The sequence below is a fragment of the Herpailurus yagouaroundi genome, unplaced genomic scaffold, assembly GCF_014898765.1.
Source record: "Herpailurus yagouaroundi ecotype Mexico unplaced genomic scaffold, PumYag 139, whole genome shotgun sequence".
Lineage (NCBI taxonomy): Eukaryota > Metazoa > Chordata > Mammalia > Carnivora > Felidae > Herpailurus > Herpailurus yagouaroundi.
In genome coordinates, this window is record NW_024412394.1 from 19,846,553 (window position 1) to 19,865,880 (window position 19,328).

General features: G+C 43.3%; 1 protein-coding gene across 1 annotated transcript in view; it reads left to right on the forward strand.

Moving 5' to 3' along the window:
• LRRC1 (leucine rich repeat containing 1) overlaps positions 1-5,445 on the forward strand; it is a 135,490-nt gene extending 130,045 nt beyond the window's left edge. Inside the window, exons 12-14 of the mRNA XM_040473781.1 lie at positions 1,070-1,242; positions 2,122-2,258; positions 3,851-5,445. Of these exons, the coding sequence (XP_040329715.1) occupies positions 1,070-1,242; positions 2,122-2,258; positions 3,851-4,009 (469 nt within the window). The 3' untranslated portion in view covers positions 4,010-5,445. The remainder of the gene's footprint in view (positions 1-1,069; positions 1,243-2,121; positions 2,259-3,850) is intronic.
• The last annotated feature ends 13,883 nt before the right edge of the window (positions 5,446-19,328 follow it).

A 19,328-nucleotide genomic window follows, 5' to 3' on the forward strand; every position in this document is an offset into this window, starting at 1 on the left:
GGGGCAGAAGCGCCCCTGGTTAAGAACCACTGCACTAAAGTAATCTTTGGCAAGTACCAAGTACGTATGATTCCTGGTGCGGATCTTTGCTAAATAGAGTTAATTGAGTGTAGACACTGTCAGACATTTGTGTGAACATAAATATAAAATTAATCTTCACGTGTCACATTACAGTTTTTAAAGTGCTTTAATATATACGATCTCATTTGAAACTGAAACAATGTGAAGTGGACATTAATTATCACATAGGAGTCTGGGAAGTGGGAGCTTCTAGAAACTGGAAGACATATGTTTGAAATGGATACCTAAAAATAAGCTCCCTAGAGGAATGCAATCCAAGCAAAAAACTTTTTAATCTTTATTTGAATTGCCACTTAAACTCTTCAACATCCCAGGCATCTGCTTCCTGTCGTCTTGATTTGCCAGGTGCTACTGGAAACAGGTAATCGTCGGTGAGGCTGTTGCCATTGACTCAGTAAAAACTGCTGCTTCTGGGTTCTTCCACAATTACTCTGGCCTTTTTTCTCTTTAAATCGAAACCTCCTAGTGCAAGACTTGACTCATGTGTTCTGTAATTTCCTCATGTTTTGCCCCATGGCCAGAGGTGCTAATAAGAGAGATGACAGCAGAAGAGGGAAGCCCAGTGACTGAACTGAGGAGTCTGCTCACAAAGAATACGTCAAGGATCTTATTATAAATTTTTTTTTAATTTTTTTTAACATTTATTTATTTTTGAGACAGAGAGAGACAGAGCATGAAGGGGGGAGGGGCAGAGAGAGAAGGAGACACAGAATCGGAAGCAGGCTCCAGGCTCCAAGCCATCAGCCCAGAGCCCGACGCGGGGCTCGAACTCACGGACTGCAAGATCGTGACCTGAGCTGAAGTCGGATGCTTAACCGCCTGCGCCACCCAGGCGCCCCAAGGATCTTATTATAAACATTAACATCTTGTTCCATGTTGAACCCGATCCCAGGAGGTTCTTTGTAATGTTTTTATTCAGTCTGTATTGACAGGAATTGATGTCATTATAAAATCTGAGACCCTGATGTCTGCTTTTGTTTTAAATTAGGCTATTACATCTGCCTTTATCCCTGACCGCCTTGAAGCTGAAGGCTCTGTGGTTGTCGGACAACCAGTCCCAGCCTCTGCTCACGTTCCAGACGGACACAGATCACGCCACAGGAGAGAAGATTTTGACCTGTGTCTTGCTTCCTCAGCTGCCTTCTGAACCTACTTGCCAAGGTGAATTTAAGGACAATACTCACATGGCCACATGCTCCTACTAACAGGAACAGGAGCTAATATCTATCTATACGACCTCTTACTCCCACATGCATCTGTAACTTGTCTAATATACTCCTCGGACCAGCCTGGGTGAGGTCACTGGGGGTCTCCTCTGGGAACGCTCCTCTGCACCTTTGCAGAAAACGTACCCCTCACACCTGCTTATCATATCTGAAATTCCTTAAACAGCCTTTTGGATTTGAACTGTGGCTAAAGCTGAAAATACAGATACTTTTTAAAAAGTTAACAGAGTCCCTTAAAATCCAAACTGATGGTTTAGAGGATTAGTACTGAACACCACTGTGGAACAGCGTTGCAGCCATTCTGTTGTTTTGAGTCATTGTTCCTTTGTTTTGTAAATTACGTGTGGTTTTAAAAAATATTCATAGTAACATCAAATTGCTATAAAAATCCTTTTCTGAGAGCTGGTTTTTATAAAAGAGACCTAGAGTGCTCTGGGAGAACAGGAGTCCCCTAAGTGGAAAGGCCCCAAAGCATCTTGCCAATCCCAGCCTTGTTAGAAGAGCTTTTAAGACCCCAGGGGAAAAACAAGGCAGAAAGTGTTACTGAGGGAAGTACTGGTGTCCCAAAGTCAGTGTATAGAAAAGAATTGTGAGAAAGGATTCTACAAATTATGATGACATTCTCTAATGAAATATTAAGCCTTAATTTAACAGATCTTTTATATGATCTCAGATTGAATCATGCATCATTGAAAAGAAAGGGCAACCCTGTCCCAGACTTTTTTCTTTTCATTTAAATTTTTTTTTAATACTGCATAGTAGTTACCAGTCACATGAACCGACTTCCCAACTAATGTCGTCTTTGTCGTGACAGAGAACCTGCCTCGCTGTGGGGCTCTGGAAAGCTTGGTGAATGATGTCTCCGATGAGGCCTGGAATGAGCGTGCCGTGAATAGAGTCAGTGCAATCCGATTTTTGGAAGACGAGAAAGACGAAGAAGACAATGAAACGGTATGGAGGTGGAAATTGACGGCCTACCTGGAAAATAAGGATTTCTTTTAATTTCCAATTGACTGTTCTCTGCTTTGCCTTCAGCATGTAAAAAAAAAAAAAAAATTTAGAAGGCAAAACTAGATACTTCTAGGTACCGATTCACCAAATGTATATAAAGCAAATGGAACTCTGTTTTTTGTTTGTTTGTTTGTTTGAATAGTGTATACTCTTTTTCTTTATTTGTGATAGCTTCCCTTCTTGCCTGCAGTAACTTGATGGGGAATTTTTTCTGTGTCTGTTGTTCTCGGTGAAGGAAGTCTCCTCCCCACGCCCGTTTATAGGTGTACCACATTGACTCCCTTCACATCTCGCAGTGTGACTTAGCTTGCCTTCTGTGGAGCCATGCTTCTGTGTCTTCTTCACGTAACCATTCTTCTCTTCACCTTTAGGCAGAGTGCTTGTGATATTAGTTGGGTTAATTTACTAGTTTTTATCCAAAAATCAAGAGATCTGAAAGTACTACTTAGCCTTACTCCATTCACACTTGAAAATGTCTCTCAGGCAGCTGACATCTCCAGGAGTCAGTGACAACTCTCGAAATCTTACTACAAGTTGACTTTGGCTTAAACTCCTTGCACTAATTGAGATTTTCATAAGCAGAGCTGAGAGGGAGTAACTGCAGCCCCCAAAGCAATGTGTGGTTTTTAAATTACTGTCTGTAGTCTTTGTTATTCCAGCTGTCACCGAATGGGATTTCATCCATTTACAGTAGTGGATTACAAAGTAGGAATTAGTCATGAAAAAATAACTTGAGCAGAAATGACTCCTCATAGCTGATTCCTCCTGCCTTGTTGGAGGGGGATGATTTCACCCGCTCCTTCATGGCCACAACAGTGCCCTGGCAGTTTTGTGTTAACTTACTTTAGGCTCCTCCTGAAACTCCTTGGACAGTCCATTTAAAAGATACAGATACTGTTTTATGAGCCAGAGGGCATGTAACATGTCAAATAATACATTTTTTTAAAGATTGCCCCTGCCATATCACTTCACTTCCAGCACCGTGGCCTTTATTAGAAGACTGTGAACTCCAGTAGGTGACGTAAATAACACACACAGCAGCGGAATAAGAAAAGAAGCCCTTCTGTCTGTCTGTCTGTCTCTCTCTCTTTCTTTCCTTTTCCTTCCACTTCTATGCCTCCAGGGTTGAAGGAAGTCAGAACCACTTGGGGTAATAGGACATTTCAGGGATTTTAAGTTTTTGACCCCTTTATCTTCTTCTTTCTCCGCACCCCACACTAACATCTTAATCTTTTTTTTCTTGCTGTTCATCGAACTTTATTTTCATATTATACTAATTTCACATTTTACAAAGTACCCTTTTATTGTGAAAGTAATCCTTCAGTCTTGACTAGACCAGTCCTGTGCCACGTTCATGTTCCCTTAAGTGCTTACTGGTAAGCAGCCGATAAACACTCGTGGGGCAGGAGGAGGTGCTCCCACCCACTCTAACTCATAGCTCCTCAGAGGTAAGGAGGCCACTGCCTCCCAGCCGCCTGCTGGAAAGAGTAAAGGCATAAAAGCAAAACATTCACTCCCTTGTTTGTTTGCAGAGAACACTTCTGAGGCGAGCCACTCCACACCCTGGGGAGCTAAAGAATATGAAAAAGACAGTGGAGAATTTACGGAACGACCGGAATGCTGCTAAAGGACTGGATTCAAACAAGAACGAGGTCAATCACACCATTGACCGAGTGACCACTTCTGTATAGAACTTCACCTGCAGGTTTTACCTCCCGTGTCTCCCCCTGCTGTTGAGATGTTCCCGTGCCCTCCGGAGGAGCCTCACGCAGTCCTTTGTCTTCCCTGGAAGGCGGGGAGGCACGCGCCACCCCCAGGCCGCCTGCCGGGGTTGCTGCTCTGTCCACGGATGTGCCTTACTGCGGTCCAGGCGCGCTTCCTTTCCTCCAGCTTCCAGTCGTTTGTCATGATAAGTAGAATACACTACTGTAAACATCTGACCTTTGGTGTTGTCTTATGTTGGGGTCAGGGAGCACAGGAAGGGGAATTGTTTTTGTCCTCCTCCCTCCTGTAAAGCGCCCTGGACATTTTTCTCTTGGACCTACTGATGAGAGAGAGTTTTATGTACGGGGAATAATTGATACTTTTTTAAAACCTTTTTTGGCAGCTCAGATGGTGTAAATTTTAAAAAATTTTGTATAGGTATTTCATAACAAAAAAAATGTGTATTTCTTTTTCGTTATTTTATCATGGAAACGGTACATATTTTAGTATTTGTGCGGGAAGAAAAGCGCAAGAGTCCTAAAGTGTTTTCTCTTTTACCATCCACTTGTGCCTTACTGTATCCTGTGTCATGTCAAACGAGTTGCACGCAGCGACGTCCTCAAGCAGTCAGATGAGACTAAGAATGTGGTACTTTTAAAGCAGTGTTGGATTTTAATCAGTAATCTACCTGGTGGATTTGTTTTTAGCCAAAAAGAAGAGTTACCACCAATTTGTAAATTTTATCAGTTGAATTTTTTTTGTTAGAAAGATGAACCAAAGGATTAGACTGCTAATATTTCGTTTCTTAACACTTTTTATGAATGAGTCTCTTAGAATGAGTACAGTGTCTGATTGTACCTACTTGGAAGGTATATGCCATTTGTAAAATAAAATCAGAAAAGCACAAAAGGAGAAAACTGGTTCAGGAATCCAGTGAGTAAATGAATTATGTACTGCAAAAGAAAGTATGATTTTTATTGAAGAAAGCTTTAAAAGTTTTATATTGAGATATAAAACCACAATAAAGCAAAATAACCTACAACCATATTAGAAATATTGCTATCTTTGTAAGTGCAATTTAATTTGTAAATAGAGTTTGAGTCAAAATATAACAAAATATTGCTTCAAGTTTTAATTTTAAGTCTGCTAATTTAAGAGGTATGGGGGTATGTTTTGGTGCATTTCTGTTGATTTTTTTTTTTTTTTTTTGTATAATGTGATAAAAGAGAAATGAAAATGCCAGTTACTATGAGGAAAATCATGATATTGTTGGGTTTTTTGTTTTCTCTCCATGAAATAAAATCACCCTGGAATTAACCATACAACTCTTTAAACTTATCACCTTGTAATGTTCAGATGATGGCAAGTAGCTGCATTCTTTGACAGTGTGTTCCCATCCATTAAATATCCAAACTACTGGTCAGTTTTGAGTTAATTTCTTGCCCTTTTGCCACACAGGACAGACCCCAGAAGTGCCCTTCACTCTGGCAAATAACTTCAGGTTATGGCTGGCCAATTGGACTCGTTAGCAATCTGCTTTCAACCAACCAAATACAGTATCTTCTATTACTGCTGTGCATTTACTTACTGGGTTCATTTTCTTTTTTCTCTCTTTTTTTTTTTTTTTTTTTATTTATTCTTGAGAGAGAGAGAGAGAGAGAGAGGATGTAAGTGGGGGAAGAGCAGAGAGAAAGGGAGCCAGAGAAGCCCAAGCAAGATCCACGGTATCAGTGCAGAGCCTGATGCCAGGCTTCAACTCACAAACCATGAGATCATGACTTGAGCCAAAATCCAGAGTGAGACACTCAACAGACTGAGCCACCCAGGTGCCCCTCATTTTGCTTTTTAAGTTGTTTGTACATACACACACATATACATATATAAAATATATGTATATACACATATACATATATATTATATATATATATATATATATATTTTTTTTTTTTTTTTTTTTTTTTTTTTTCTTTTTGAGTTGGAAGTACCATGGTGCATAAGTGGTTTTTGGGCTACTCAGTTTTTTACCTTGCTTCCCAATCTCTGGAACACCATTCTGTCTTCTCCATTTTGAGATTTTGGCATACTCTGTTTTAGGCCTGTGAAAATGATGCCACTAACTCATGGGCTGATAGGTAAGCAAATTGGTTTCATTCAGGGAGAGTTATCTCAATGCTAAAGAACAAATAAAATTGGATGTTGTTTTTTGTTTTCACATTAAGCCTACCCTTTGCTACTCAGTTTATCATAGCTTTGGTGGAATGTGGTGGGCACAATAGACAGTGTGCTTAAATTTTTCTAGGAAATTTTATGTACGTAATTATGTTTCCTTTGGCCTACCTTCTCTACTACATTTTCACCTGTTTGTTTGCTTGCTTGCTTGTTTTGTTTTTAGTTTTTGGCATTTTGTTCCCCCTTCCTGGAGAAGGGAAAAGTTACTTTCATTTCACTTGTTTGTGCCTGGGGGACACTGCTGTGCTCCTTACGCCAGGGTGCTGGAACCAGACTTAGACCTCACCATAGGAACATCAACCAAAGAGACCCAACTCAAGAACATGCCCACCTTTTCCAGTGAGGCCTTCTTGTCATTAGAAGGAAAACGTAATTATGCCATAGGAGACCTTTCCCTTCTGAGGCTGGTGCCCAAATTTCCTGACCTCTTCCTAGAGGAACACTGTCCATCCCCACCCCGCAGTCTGGCCCTTCAGGAAAGGGAGGCGTTTGCTGTACAGCCTGCCTGTTTGTCTTGTGGGAGTGACAGGTAAAAGCAGGAAAGATTATTGTGACCTGTTCACCTGCTCTTTTTGTAGCCCCATTTTTCCTGTTTTTAGCAAGGAAATTGTGCCTAAGTGGATAAAACAGAAAAAAAAAGTCATTGGAAAAAAAGGTACAGGTAAGAAAAACTAGAACTATTTGCCTCGATGTGTGTGTGTGTGTGTGTGTGTGTGTGTGTGTTTTAACTTTTTTAATGCTTATTTTTGATACAGAGAGACAGAGCATGAGCGGGGACGAACAGAGAGAGAGAGGGAGACACAGAATCCAAAGCAGGCTCTAGGCCCCGAGCTATCAGCACAGAGCCCGACTTGGGGCTCGAACCCACAAATCATGAGATCATGACCTGAGCCGAAGTCAGACACTTAACCGACTGAGCCACTCAGGCGCCCCTGGATGTTGTGTTTTTTGTTTTGTGTTGTGTTTTTCTGGAAAACACCTTGGAGGTGTAGTCCTGACCAGCCCAGGCTTTCTATGTAAAATCGTCTTCGCTGCCGCAGGTAAGGAAGCACAGGTGGAGGACAGGGCCGTCTCAGGGCAGCAGCCCTCCCACCTCTTGTGAAATCCAGCACACCTGAGAAGACGTGCTGACTGGGTGGGGTGGAGGCCAGGAAACACTCTTCCCTTGTCAGAAAGCTGCTGTCAGCAGCCAGCTCTGACCTCGTGAAAGTGACTGACACTGGTGGCGGCTGTGTGACAGGGCTGCACAAACACTGATGGGGACAGCCCCGGAGCTGCTCGTTCATAGAAGGCAAGTCAGGGTTATCCTAGCGTTGTGACACCATGGAGAGTTGAAATCTCGCTTCAGCGATTAGTGTCACCTCATCCACATTTCCAAAAAGCCCATTTAAAAACTAAAAAAAGAGGGGCGCCTGGGTGGCGCAGTCGGTTAAGCGTCCGACTTCAGCCAGGTCACGATCTCGCGGTCCGTGAGTTCGAGCCCCGTGTCAGGCTCTGGGCTGATGGCTCAGAGCCTGGAGCCTGTTTCCGATTCTGTGTCTCCCTCTCTCTCTGCCCCTCCCCCGTTCATGCTCTGTCTCTCTCTGTCCCAAAAATAAATAAACGTTGAAAAAAAAAATTAAAAACTAAAAAAAAAAACAAAACCCAAACTTCTTACTACAAATAGTCAAAAACATACAAAAATAGAATCATATAGTGAACCCCCATCTACCTTCACTCAGCTTCAAACAGCTATCAACCCAAGACCAATAAATACTAAGCTGTTTTAAAGCAACCAAATCAGGGGCACCTGGGTGGCTCGTGCGGTTAGGCGTCCACCTTCCACTCAGGTCATGATCTCATGGTTTGTGAATTTGAGCCCTGCATTAGGCTCTGTGCTGTCGGCATGGAGCCCACTTCAGATCCTCTTTCTCCCTCTCTTAGCCCCTCTCCTGCTCACTCTCTCTCTCTCTCTCTCTCTCAAAAATAAGTAAACATCAAAAAAAAATCTAAAGGAACCAAATTATGTTTTAAAATACATCCATAAGAAGAAGACTGCACAGTGAAATAATTTAAAAACTCAGGAAGAGCAGAACACAGATAGGCCCTTGAACATAGCGCCCTGGAGTTATAGGTTTTGAGAGTCAGCATGGCCCAGCACTGGAATCATATAGACATGGGTTTGAATCCCAGCCTGGCCATGTGATTTTGGGTAAGCTACTTGACATCACCAGGCCTTAGGTCCTTCGTCTCTAAAACGGGGCAGTAATATCCCTCACAGACTTAGAGTAGGATTAAATGGGGTACATAAAACGTCAGCTCTGAGAAAGTGGGTGACTGCTGTTATTACAGGTGTCCCTGTTATAGGAGGGCTTTTAGCAGCTCTGCAGCCTCTACCACGGAGCCAGCAGTATGTGATCACAAGAGTAATGTTCTTCAGAAATGAGGACACGTGCTTGTTCTCTGGCAGAGAAAACTTTCTCACTTGCGGTGTTACATAGAGGCCCTTGAGTTACACCATCGGGGAAGGATTTTAATCCGTCATGTCAGCTCACTTAAAGGTAAGGTTAGCAATTGTCTCACAACAGCAGCCCCCTCACCGTAACTGGACTTACCAGCTTGCTATCCCCAAGTTAAAGCCAGTTTCCACCAAGAAAGCGTGAAACAACTAATTGAGAAAAGGGTCTCTCTGGATTTCCATGCAACATCCTTGGGTTTCTAGGTTTGGGTCCACTGTGCTCATTGACTGCCTTGCGTCTACTTTATTTCACTTTGATTTATATCCTTTTCTGAGTCCTTTCTCTCAAAGGGAGACCTCTGAGGCTTTTATGTATCAGGAGGGGCCAGGTGGGTTTAAGAAATAGGTCATCCATGGAGAAAAACCTGGATGAAATAAACGCAGCGTGATTTGGGCAATGTAAAGGACACTCCCACCTTGCGGGAGGGAGCGTTTTTTTAAAAGCAGACAGCTGGCGGGAAAGGGAAACCAACCAGAAGAACCTGATCCGGTTACTTTTGTTCAGCAGGTTGTGTGGAAGGTTGGAGAATTTTTGTGCTTCACTGCTGGCCAGAAGGACAGTGTAATTTTCAGCTGTGAGAGTGGGCAGTCCCTGTAACAAGCCAAGGCTCTTGAATTCAGACTGGGTAAGAATCTGACTGGGTTGATCCTCCAAGGACCTTTTGAGGCATCAGTGTTTAACTTCTACAACACACAGTGAGCTGCCCCTTGGTGTAGCAAATAGTAGTGACCATGGCCCTGCTTCCTGAACACTTACTATGTGCCACACACCAAGCTGACTGAACACAATCTCAAATTTCCAGAACTCCCTGAGGTTAGTGGTGCCATTCCCACTTTACAAAGGGGAGAATTAAGATTCAGATCGTTTTAAGAACTTTTGCACTGTCAACCAGCACATGACAAAATTGGAATCCGAATTCATCTCTCTGTTGACTAGAGTCTGTGGTCTCGATTATTGTTTTATTTTGCTTTATCCCCCTCAGTCAAAACACAGTGAACCTGTAACTATATATTTAGAGTTGTATTTATCATAGTGGTGACGGTTCTGTTTTAACTTGAGATTATTTAAACCTCAGCTATGAACGAAGACGGGCACAGAGCCGAGTGAACCTGAGCCACCATTTTGGTAGACTTGGCCTTCGTTTGTGTCGTTACAGTATCCAGTGCTGTGACTTTACACCCTCAACCTTCCCACTGCCCTCGTGCCCCCTGCACCCCACATTCTGTGTCTCTTGGTAAGTGCCATGAAAACGTTCATTGGACCTTTGCTCTACCATTTCAAGTTGTATGCAAATCTCAAGTAACGGGAGAGAAATTATTTGGTCAGTGGGTGGCCAGAAAAAAAATCGCTATGCTTTTTAACATTGACTGAAGTGACAGTCTGGTAACCAGCTCTCTGAGAGAGCTTTAACGTGTGCCAAAAATTGGCAGCTCAAGAGTGAGCTAGTTAGTTAGGAATGATTTTTACCCTCACCACCTTTAACAGCCTACCCTTGGAGAAAAGGCAGATAATGAACACTTGGAAATCAATAGTGCTGCAACTTGACCTTAATGCAGTTTGGGGGAAAGAAAAGAGGTGACTCATGATTTATTATTTAAGATCCTCCTTCTAAAAAGGATTGTTGTGAAAGATTTGACAAATAATGGTTGCTCCCATTTAGGATCTATCATTTAATCAAAGAAACAGAAAACAGGAAGAGTGGAAAACTGTGTGACTAAGCAGTGCTTAATTTTATTTGAAAGTGCCTCTACTGCCCCGGTTGTAGAAAGAGAAGGCCTCATGCAGCCTTTACGTGGCAAGAAACCCTGCTTGCACCAGGGCAAAATGGAGTGACATCCCATACCTGATACCACATAAATACAATCCACGAATGCTTCTAAGTCCTTTTTCAAAGGAAGTCATAAATGAGGTCTTCCTGCTTGCACAGAATGGCCCAAGAATCCTGTGGGAAAGCATTGACTGGGCACGTAAATAAAGCGGGCTCTTCTGGGGGGTGGGCTGTTCCTGCCTGGACCCAAGTGTCCTGTGTTCCTCCTGCTCACGCACCTGACTGTTCCTTCACGCCCTTCCCCGGCTGGAGGTGTGAGCGCTTGTTTGTTTAAGCCATCAGTACTGCTTGGAAAAACAAAACAACACACTTACTTGTCTGGGCATTGAACGTTCTTCCTGAATTTTTGTCCTGCCCGTTGGCCCAGAGGCATAATGGGTGGGGCGAGTTTCGGCTTCTGCGTTGGTTTGGGAAGTTTCGAGAACAAGTTATGGGTTGGGTCTGTTAGGTCTGGGCTGCTCTTGGTTTTAATCATTTTGAAACCTCTGAGGTTCAGGGAGCATTGCCATAGATGGCTCTGGGAGTTGTCGTGTTCTGGTGATGCCTTTCTCACAGGAGGGCAGATGCACAGGGGGCAGGGGTGGGAGGCACCTCACCCAGCCCTGATGGGTGCTGTGTCCTCCCTCCTCTTTGCCGTCTCACCTGGACACCCGGAAGGTGTGCAGTGTGAAAACAGCACCGGTTAGATGAGAGCTGCTTGATGTCGACTCCCTCCACATTGGGGACTGCTGGTCTTCATTCCCCCACACCCAACCCCATGCTGATGTCCGCCAGCAGGTAGAGGAGGTGTGCCCACAGGGCTGGGTGGAAGCAGTCCTCTGGAAGCCCAAAGTTTGTCCCCCATGGTAATTTGGCCCTGGGCCCCTTAACTTGTTCCCCATCTCCAGTAGAGCAATACCAGGCAGCACATAGGTTGTTAGAAGAATCGATATCAACAAAATAAGTTCTTGTGTAGTTCTTTCCTTTTATCCACAGCAATTTGTGATAGGAGTGCGTTGCTCTTGGAAGGACTGAACATCGAGTGGCCAGAAAAATCAATGCCCCTGCTGCCCTGCCTCCTCCCTTAGTGCCTTAGTTTTTTGTTCAGGGCTGCTCAGTGTGGCCAAACCTATTCTTGCTTGCTGTCCTATAACCTGGCACTTACCGCAGTATCCCCTCTTCCCTGGAGGCAGTAGGTGCAGTGGTTTCAAACCTCAGCATGCATCACAGCTCCTTGGTGGCCATGTGAAAGCAGATTGCTGGGTCCCATCTCCCCAGTGTCTCTGATTCAGTAGGTCTGGTTGGGATGAGAGCATTTCTATTTCTTCTTTTTAATACTTACCTTATTTTTGAGAGAGACAGACAGGGTATGAGCAGGAGAGGGGCAAACAGAGAGAGAGACACAGAATCCAAAGCAGGCTCCAGACTCCGAGCTGTCAGTACAGAGCCCAGCACGGGGCTCAGACTCACGAACTGTGAGATCATGACCTGAGCCAAAGTCAGACATTAAACTGAGTCACCCAGGCGCCCTAGTATTTGCATTTCTAACAAGCTCTCAGGTGCTGCGGTTGCTGGTCCAGGGACTATACACAGTGGCCTCTACACAGAGAACTGTGGCTCTGGTGTTTGGGAAGGAGCAGAGCCGGATTTAAATCTAACTATGCCACTTAATTTTGTGATATTGAAAGGGTCTTCTTAATTTCCCCAAATCTCAGTTAACTTATCTCTAGCATGGGAGTAGTTATCTACTTCAAGACGTTGATGAGCATTCGATGACAAAAACAACACGTAGTAGGCTTTCAGTAATTACCAGCTCTTTTTGCTGTCCTGAAGTGCACACCCATTTGTTCCCTGTGAAGGCAGAAGAGCATTTTGGTCTCTTTAGTCGAGTTCTGAAAGTTAAGGGTGGTCTCGTTATCCATACAAGCTAATGGGAGCGGAAGAAATGTTAACAGAAGTAGAAACTATACTCACCTGTGGGTGAGTGCCCCAGGGGAAGCCTGGAAACGCAGATGACCACACGTGGTTAGAAGTTACTAACACTTCCTGACTTGCCCAATGGTGGGCACCATGCCTTACTCCTGTGTGTCTGTGCCTGACCTTCCAGCCAAAAATCCTCACCCCACAATCTGCTGTTACACGTGTGCAGTCAGGAAAAAATCTCCCCATCATGCCATCTCTGAAAATGTCAGGATCCCAAGCCTCACGTGGGTTCTTCGTGTAGCCCTGTAATCACTGTAGTGTCCTTAGGAAATGGAAATCAAATTGCTTAATTCCAACTGTTCCAGGCTTTCATTACTCTCCCCAGATCAATTGTCCCCCTCCTTGTCATTTCAAGGATGATCCTCAAAATGGGTAACTGATAGGGAAAAATATACAGTACTATACAAATCAATACATAAAGTTTAAGTGACATCCATTTTCATAAAGCACAGTTATCTGTACCATAAAACTACTTTCCTAAAGATCTCAATGGTAATGCCAACCATTTATCACATAATTTCCAAATAAGTTGTGTATTTTTAAAAGTTCTTTATTCTGAGAGAGAGAGGCAGAGAGAGAGAGAGAGAGAGAGAGAGAGAGAGAGAGAGAGAATCCCAAGCAAGCTCTGCACTGGTAGTGCAGAGCCCAATACAGGGCTCGAACCCATGAACAGTGAGATCATGACCCGAGCTGAAATCAAGAGGCAGATGCTTAACCAAATGAACCACCCAGGTGCCCCTAAATTATGTGTTTTTAAGATTTGTTTAATGTATGATCACTGTCTAAATGACAGCCTTCTCTAAGCCATGATTTCGTTTGGGAACAATATCAAACTGTTTTAATAATCTTCCTACTAAAATATTCAAGTGCGGGAGTCCTTAAACCATGACTCACTGCCTGTTTTTGTAAATAAAATTTTGTTGGCACACGACCATGCTCATTTCTTTATGTGCAAAGACTGAATGGCCCTCGAAGCCTAAAATACTTAGTGTTTGGCCCTTTACAGAAAAGGTTTACAGAGGTTTCTGCAGAGGTTAATGGGTCCCGTCTGGTACCTCTTGCCACCAGGGGGTACAAAACGTACCACCAGCTTGTCACAACCAAACTTCCGCCTGCCTGAACATCCTGGCTTCCCATGTAATCTGAACTCAGAGAACTCACACATTGGTCCCTGCTGCCAACAGCATGACCTGTCCCACCTCTTGCTCTGCCATCATTGAGATGCTCTGTAACACATACCTGGGCCCACCTCTTCTTGACTGCCCCGAGGGCTGGAGTGCACCCTCAGCACCCATCCTGGGCCCCCATTACAGTCCTACACCCGGCTGAGCAACAGCTTTACATGATTTGCAGTGTCCATAATTGAGATTATTTAGCATCTTGTAGGAAGAGCAACAATATTATAAAAATTGTTAAGAGCTCACAATTTGTCTGAATGTCAGTCTTATTTTATGGAGGAAATTCAAGCTTTCACATGTGAACTTGCCACAGTTTCCATCTCTCACTAATGTGCACCCACATGTCACCTACGCTAGACTGGGAGCTTCCCCCAGACCTCACTCCCTGGCCGCAGTCAGCTCTTGCAGCCATTCTCCTGACCCTTTGTCTCTCAGAGCTTGCTCCACAAACGATCCACTTTGGCCTGTATCTTCAGCTGCTTCTATAGATTTTTTGAAATCCTGTGCTTAGTAAGCAATACACCTGATCTTAAGTCCCCTCCATAGCTACCTGGTTTCTCCTTTCTCTGCCAAGGTTCTTGAAAAGGAGATCTATTCTTGTTCTCTCCCTTCTAAACTCCCACACACCTCTCCACCCAGTGCTGCGGGTGCTCCTCCAATACACCGTGGCAACTACTCTGACCAGGCCGCCACACCTCCTTGTTGTCGTATCTGATGTACATTATCCCTGCAGCTTTATTGAGATACAATTGACATATAACATCATGTAAATTCAAGGCATACAAAGCGTTGATTTGATACATTGATGTATTGCAAAATCATTACCACTCCACTGTATCATGAGCTCACACCCCGTGGACATTTTGATTCAGCTCTTGCCTTTCTAGACCTGTCTACTGCATTTGGGTCTGTGGACAGTTCCTCCCCCTGGAACTCCTCCCTCAGTGCTTTTCCAATGTCTTTGACTACAACTCAAGAAGGAAATTTTTACGTAGTAGCCCAGTAAGCACGTACATAGACACAGCTGAAACTGAAGTTTCCCAACATAGTAATCATCCTTAACTGTACACAAGAAACTCTGATATTTTCAGTTGCATTCTTTTTCAGTGCCAATCAGTTACAACCAAGTAAGTTGATTTCATGGCTCACTGATGGCTTGCATCCTTAAACTTTTGGTTTCCCTGACACTCCTCTGCTTCTCCTCATACATGTCTTACCAGTCTCTTTGGTCCCCAGAATTTTTGAAATTCCCTAATGTATGTTCTGCCTTGATCTTTCTGTTCCTAATGTATGTGCTTTCTCCAGGTGATCCATCCTTCCTCTCCGTGCTGCACACTCCAGAATTTCTCTCTATTCTGGAATCTCAATACTGTACTCCTACAGAAAAATGATGTTGGCCCCAGGTTCAATTCCTAAGGATCTGTACTGGGTCAAAGTCAGGGGAGACTGGTCACCTGGTTGAAACTCATGTACCTGCAGTTGATTCAGGACAAAGCTAATAGCTAAAGTCAAGTAGAAAGCCAGCTGTCTTGTGCAAAGACCTAACACAGAACCAGTCTTCTGCACTGTGAAGTTGCAATGTACTCTTTCCAGTGTTCTCCTTCTGTAGTCTATTGTTAGAAGTGAGTCACTAGACTCAGCCCACACTCAAGGGGAGTCATCCGGCTTTATCATCAATATTAGAGGAAGAGATACCAGTCCTCCTTTGCCAAGTGACTGCTGTTATGTGTCAGGCACTGTCCAGGCTCCATTCACTTTTAATTCTCAGAACACTAGGAGCTTGGTGGTATCATCCATATTTGAACCATTAGGAAATTGAGGCATAAATGAGATCATTGACTTGCTCACAGTGACAGCTCTTGTGCTTGAACCAGGCTGGCTTAAATCTTTCAGTGGTCACTTCCAAAGGTGATCTCAGCCCCGAGGTTTGCAAAACTCTTTAGGTTGAATGCCAAATGGGGTAGTGATGTACAGAGAAGTACGAGCTCCTCTAGTCCAGTCCAGCCTCCTGACTGGTTCCCCCAAGGTAGGGTCCCCTGACCCAATTAACTGTGGCAGGGGCTACAGAGGGAGAAGTCAATTTGAAGAAAAATGGCAGAGGAGAAATGAAGCCCCTGGGAAGCTTCTTACATGTTGATTACACCTATGGTATATAGTTCAACTGACACGAAGTTGTGTTGGGGAGGGTGGGCGGAAAGGAGGGCACATCGAGAGGTAGTGTTTGTGAGCGCTGAGTGGGTGAGGAAGGCGTGGGGACAAGAGGAGACTGGGTTTGGAAGTAGGGCATGTAGGGAGGGAAAGAGGGTGATTACAAAAGAAGAGGAAAGAAATCTGATTAACTGACAGGGCTTTTATGAAAATTAACTTTTGAAGTCAATGTAGCGTTTCAGAGTACTTATTGTACTTTTGGAAGAAGGTAATATATCATCAAGGAATGAGAATCACATGTGGATTCTCTCTCTTCCCTATTAAAGATTCAAGGAAAAAGCCTCACCCAAACTGGGGCATTTTCAGTGCAGAGCTCTGTTTTCCCTGCCACTTGACAACCCGTTGGACTAGATTTCTCTATTACATTTATGCATCATATCCAGTTCATCACTGGTGACCTCTGCCTGCTTCTCCGGTTGAGAGCATGTCAGGGAGAACAGAGACTGCTTAAGAAACTGAGGATTTTCCAGAACCGTGGCTGAGAAAAACTCACCTGTTAACTTTCTAGACTCAGCACAGCCCCTCTTCTGAAAATTGGATGTTACAGGCATTGTTTCTGTTCTTGCGGCTGCTTGTTACTCTGCCTTCTACTATCTGAAATCTTTTCTCTGCAATCTTTGAATGGGAAATAGGAAAATTATAGTTTCCTGATTTCTACATGAAGACATACTAAAAATCACTTTACTTCTCATGTTTGTTTTACTGTGGTGAGTCCCCTGGAAGTTGACTCTGAGACGGAGATGAGCTTGCAGGAGGTTTACTGGGGAATGTTCTCAGTAGCAACACTGCTAACAGTATGAGGAAAGCAGAACATCCCTTGAGAGAAGCTGAGCTTCAATGAAATCGCAACAGAGGCCTCAGCCTATCCAACTGGATATTTGTTAGCCCAAATGAAGCAAGAGGTGGGACTCTGTACCCCCGAAACCAGTAACGAGGTAGGTGCCTCTGGAAAGGAGGCATGGCTTGAGCAAGGCAGCTCCCTTCAGTGGAAATCAGCTCCTGGGAATGGGAGGGAGGGGGGACAGACTCAGGGTTGAGCCATCAGCAGACACCCACTCAACAGCTGGGTAATCTGTACTGCACCCTACAGCATCCACTACAGACGTGTGTCTGCTCCAATGGTCTGGTCATTTTTCTGAGTATTTGTACAACTTTAAATACTTTCTCTTCTGGAACTCATTTTTTTAAGTTTATGTGTTTTGAGAGAGAGCGTGAGAGAGTGAGCACGTGTGCATGCACAAGTGGGGGAGGGGCAGAGGGAGAGGGAGCAAAAAAGAATACCAAGTAGATCCACACTGTCAGTGCAGAGCCTGACATGGGGCTTGAACTCACAAACAGCAAGATTGTGACCTGAGCCGAAGTTAAGAGTCAGATGCCCAACCAACTGAGTCACCCAGGTGCCCCATAGGACTCTTTTTTTTTAAACTCACTTTTTATTTTACTAAGAATCATTGACTTATTTAGTACTAGCCTGGCTCCAAATGCCCTAAATTTTTTTCTGAACCTGAAGTACAAAGCATATATATACATATACACATTGCATATATATGTGTGTGTGTATATATATATATATATACATTGCATATATACATTGCATATATATATATGCAAATTCTCTTTCTGGTTGTTATATAGCCTAATTTCTAATGCAGTGAAAACGTTCCCTATCTTTCACCTCTTCCATTAGGACTAAACCATTGGTGATATATTTTGTTATTAATGATTTAGTTAATCACAGGGCTGGAAAGGTTGGGTTATTTGATTTTTTCTTAGAGTACATTTAAAAAGTAATTTTTCAAAAAAAAGGAATTTTTCAAAATGGCAAATTATTGCACAATCTCATATTTCCTTGATTTCCTGCTGTCTCTGTTTCTCTATCATTGACTTAAAAAATACAGAGTCTGTGTATACATTCAGCATTCAGCTAGAGATACACTAGGAGAAATAAAGCAGTGATTGTTTTTTTATTCTACTGAAAAGTTTTAAAAGACACAGCCCCGTTGATTTTTATCAAATGTACAGTTACACTTTGTGTGCATTTCAAACAATGCCATATCAAATTAAGTCTCATTTTCTGCACACACAAAAAAGTGAACAATTTTAATCACCCCCTAGCCCCATCCAAAAAAGCTTGCTAGCAGAGTAAATTGTAGGCTAAATTTGTGCTATTTTCATGGCCAGAATGATCTTGTAAACAGAAATAGCGGCTCTCCTCATCACAATTATGTGAACCACACTGTTTATGAGAATCCGTACTTCTTTGTTTTTATTTTTTAATGTTTTTTTAAGAGGGGGGGGAGAGAGAGAGAGAGAGAGAGCTTGAGCGGGGGAGGGGCAGAGAGAGAGGGAGGCACAGAACCCAAAGCAGGCTCCAGGCTCTGAGCTGTCAGCACAGAGCCCGATGTAGAGCTCAAACTCACAAACCGAGAGATCATGACCTGAGCTGAAGTCAGATGCTTAACCGACTGAGCCACCCAGGCACCCCTGAGCATCAGTACATCTACAAGGACTTTCCTTGTAAGAAAAGTTTAGCGTATTTTCTGAACATCTTATGACAATGTTATGCAAGCATTTATTACATGCTAGTGATGGTGCTAGAAAGTATGGCTCCAAATCAAAACTCAGAACAGAAGATATAATAAGAAGTTGTGAAGAAGGCCAGCACCTGCCACTGTAATTAGGAGAAAATTCTCTGCAAAATATTAGGGCTGATGCTTTGAAAATATAATGCAGCAGTAAAACAGGTCCACTTTCAAATTAGCAAAACATTGTGTATAACCAGAAAGGATAATGGAAAAATGTTGGAGACCTGGCTGTAATATTCATCCTATCCTAACGAGGCCCTGAGTTTACAACACTTGTATATGTATACCCTCTGCAAGTGTCTCCCCAATTTAAACTTATATCTATGGAAAAACTAAGCTGGGATTCTGTGATTTTGAAGTACATGAATCCTTGAGAATACATCTCTCAAAATAAAGCAACAGCCTATTTGAAAGGGTTTTGGTTTTATTTTGACATTTCATTTTTTTTTTTATCGAGCTAATCCCATGACCTATAATTAATTTAGGCTATTAGTAAGGGGAGAAGATGCAGTCTATCAAGAAGAGGCTGCAGAAGCAAGGAAGAAGGGTGGGGAAAAAAGGGAGAGATGTGAAGGAAGGGACAGAGGAACCTAAGATGGTCTAAGTGGTGAGGAGCTGTACTGGATACAAGAGGAGGAGAAACAGTGCTACTGATGCAACAGCCATCTGCCAGGTAAGGTGATATGGCCGGCAGACAGAAGTCCGTCCTGGCTTCAAATCGCTGCACTACACTGCCAATCAGTCAGTTGATGTTTAGTGAGTTCCTGTTATGTGCTGGGCACTGTTGCACACTGTAGATGATGGTGAACGCACAGGAC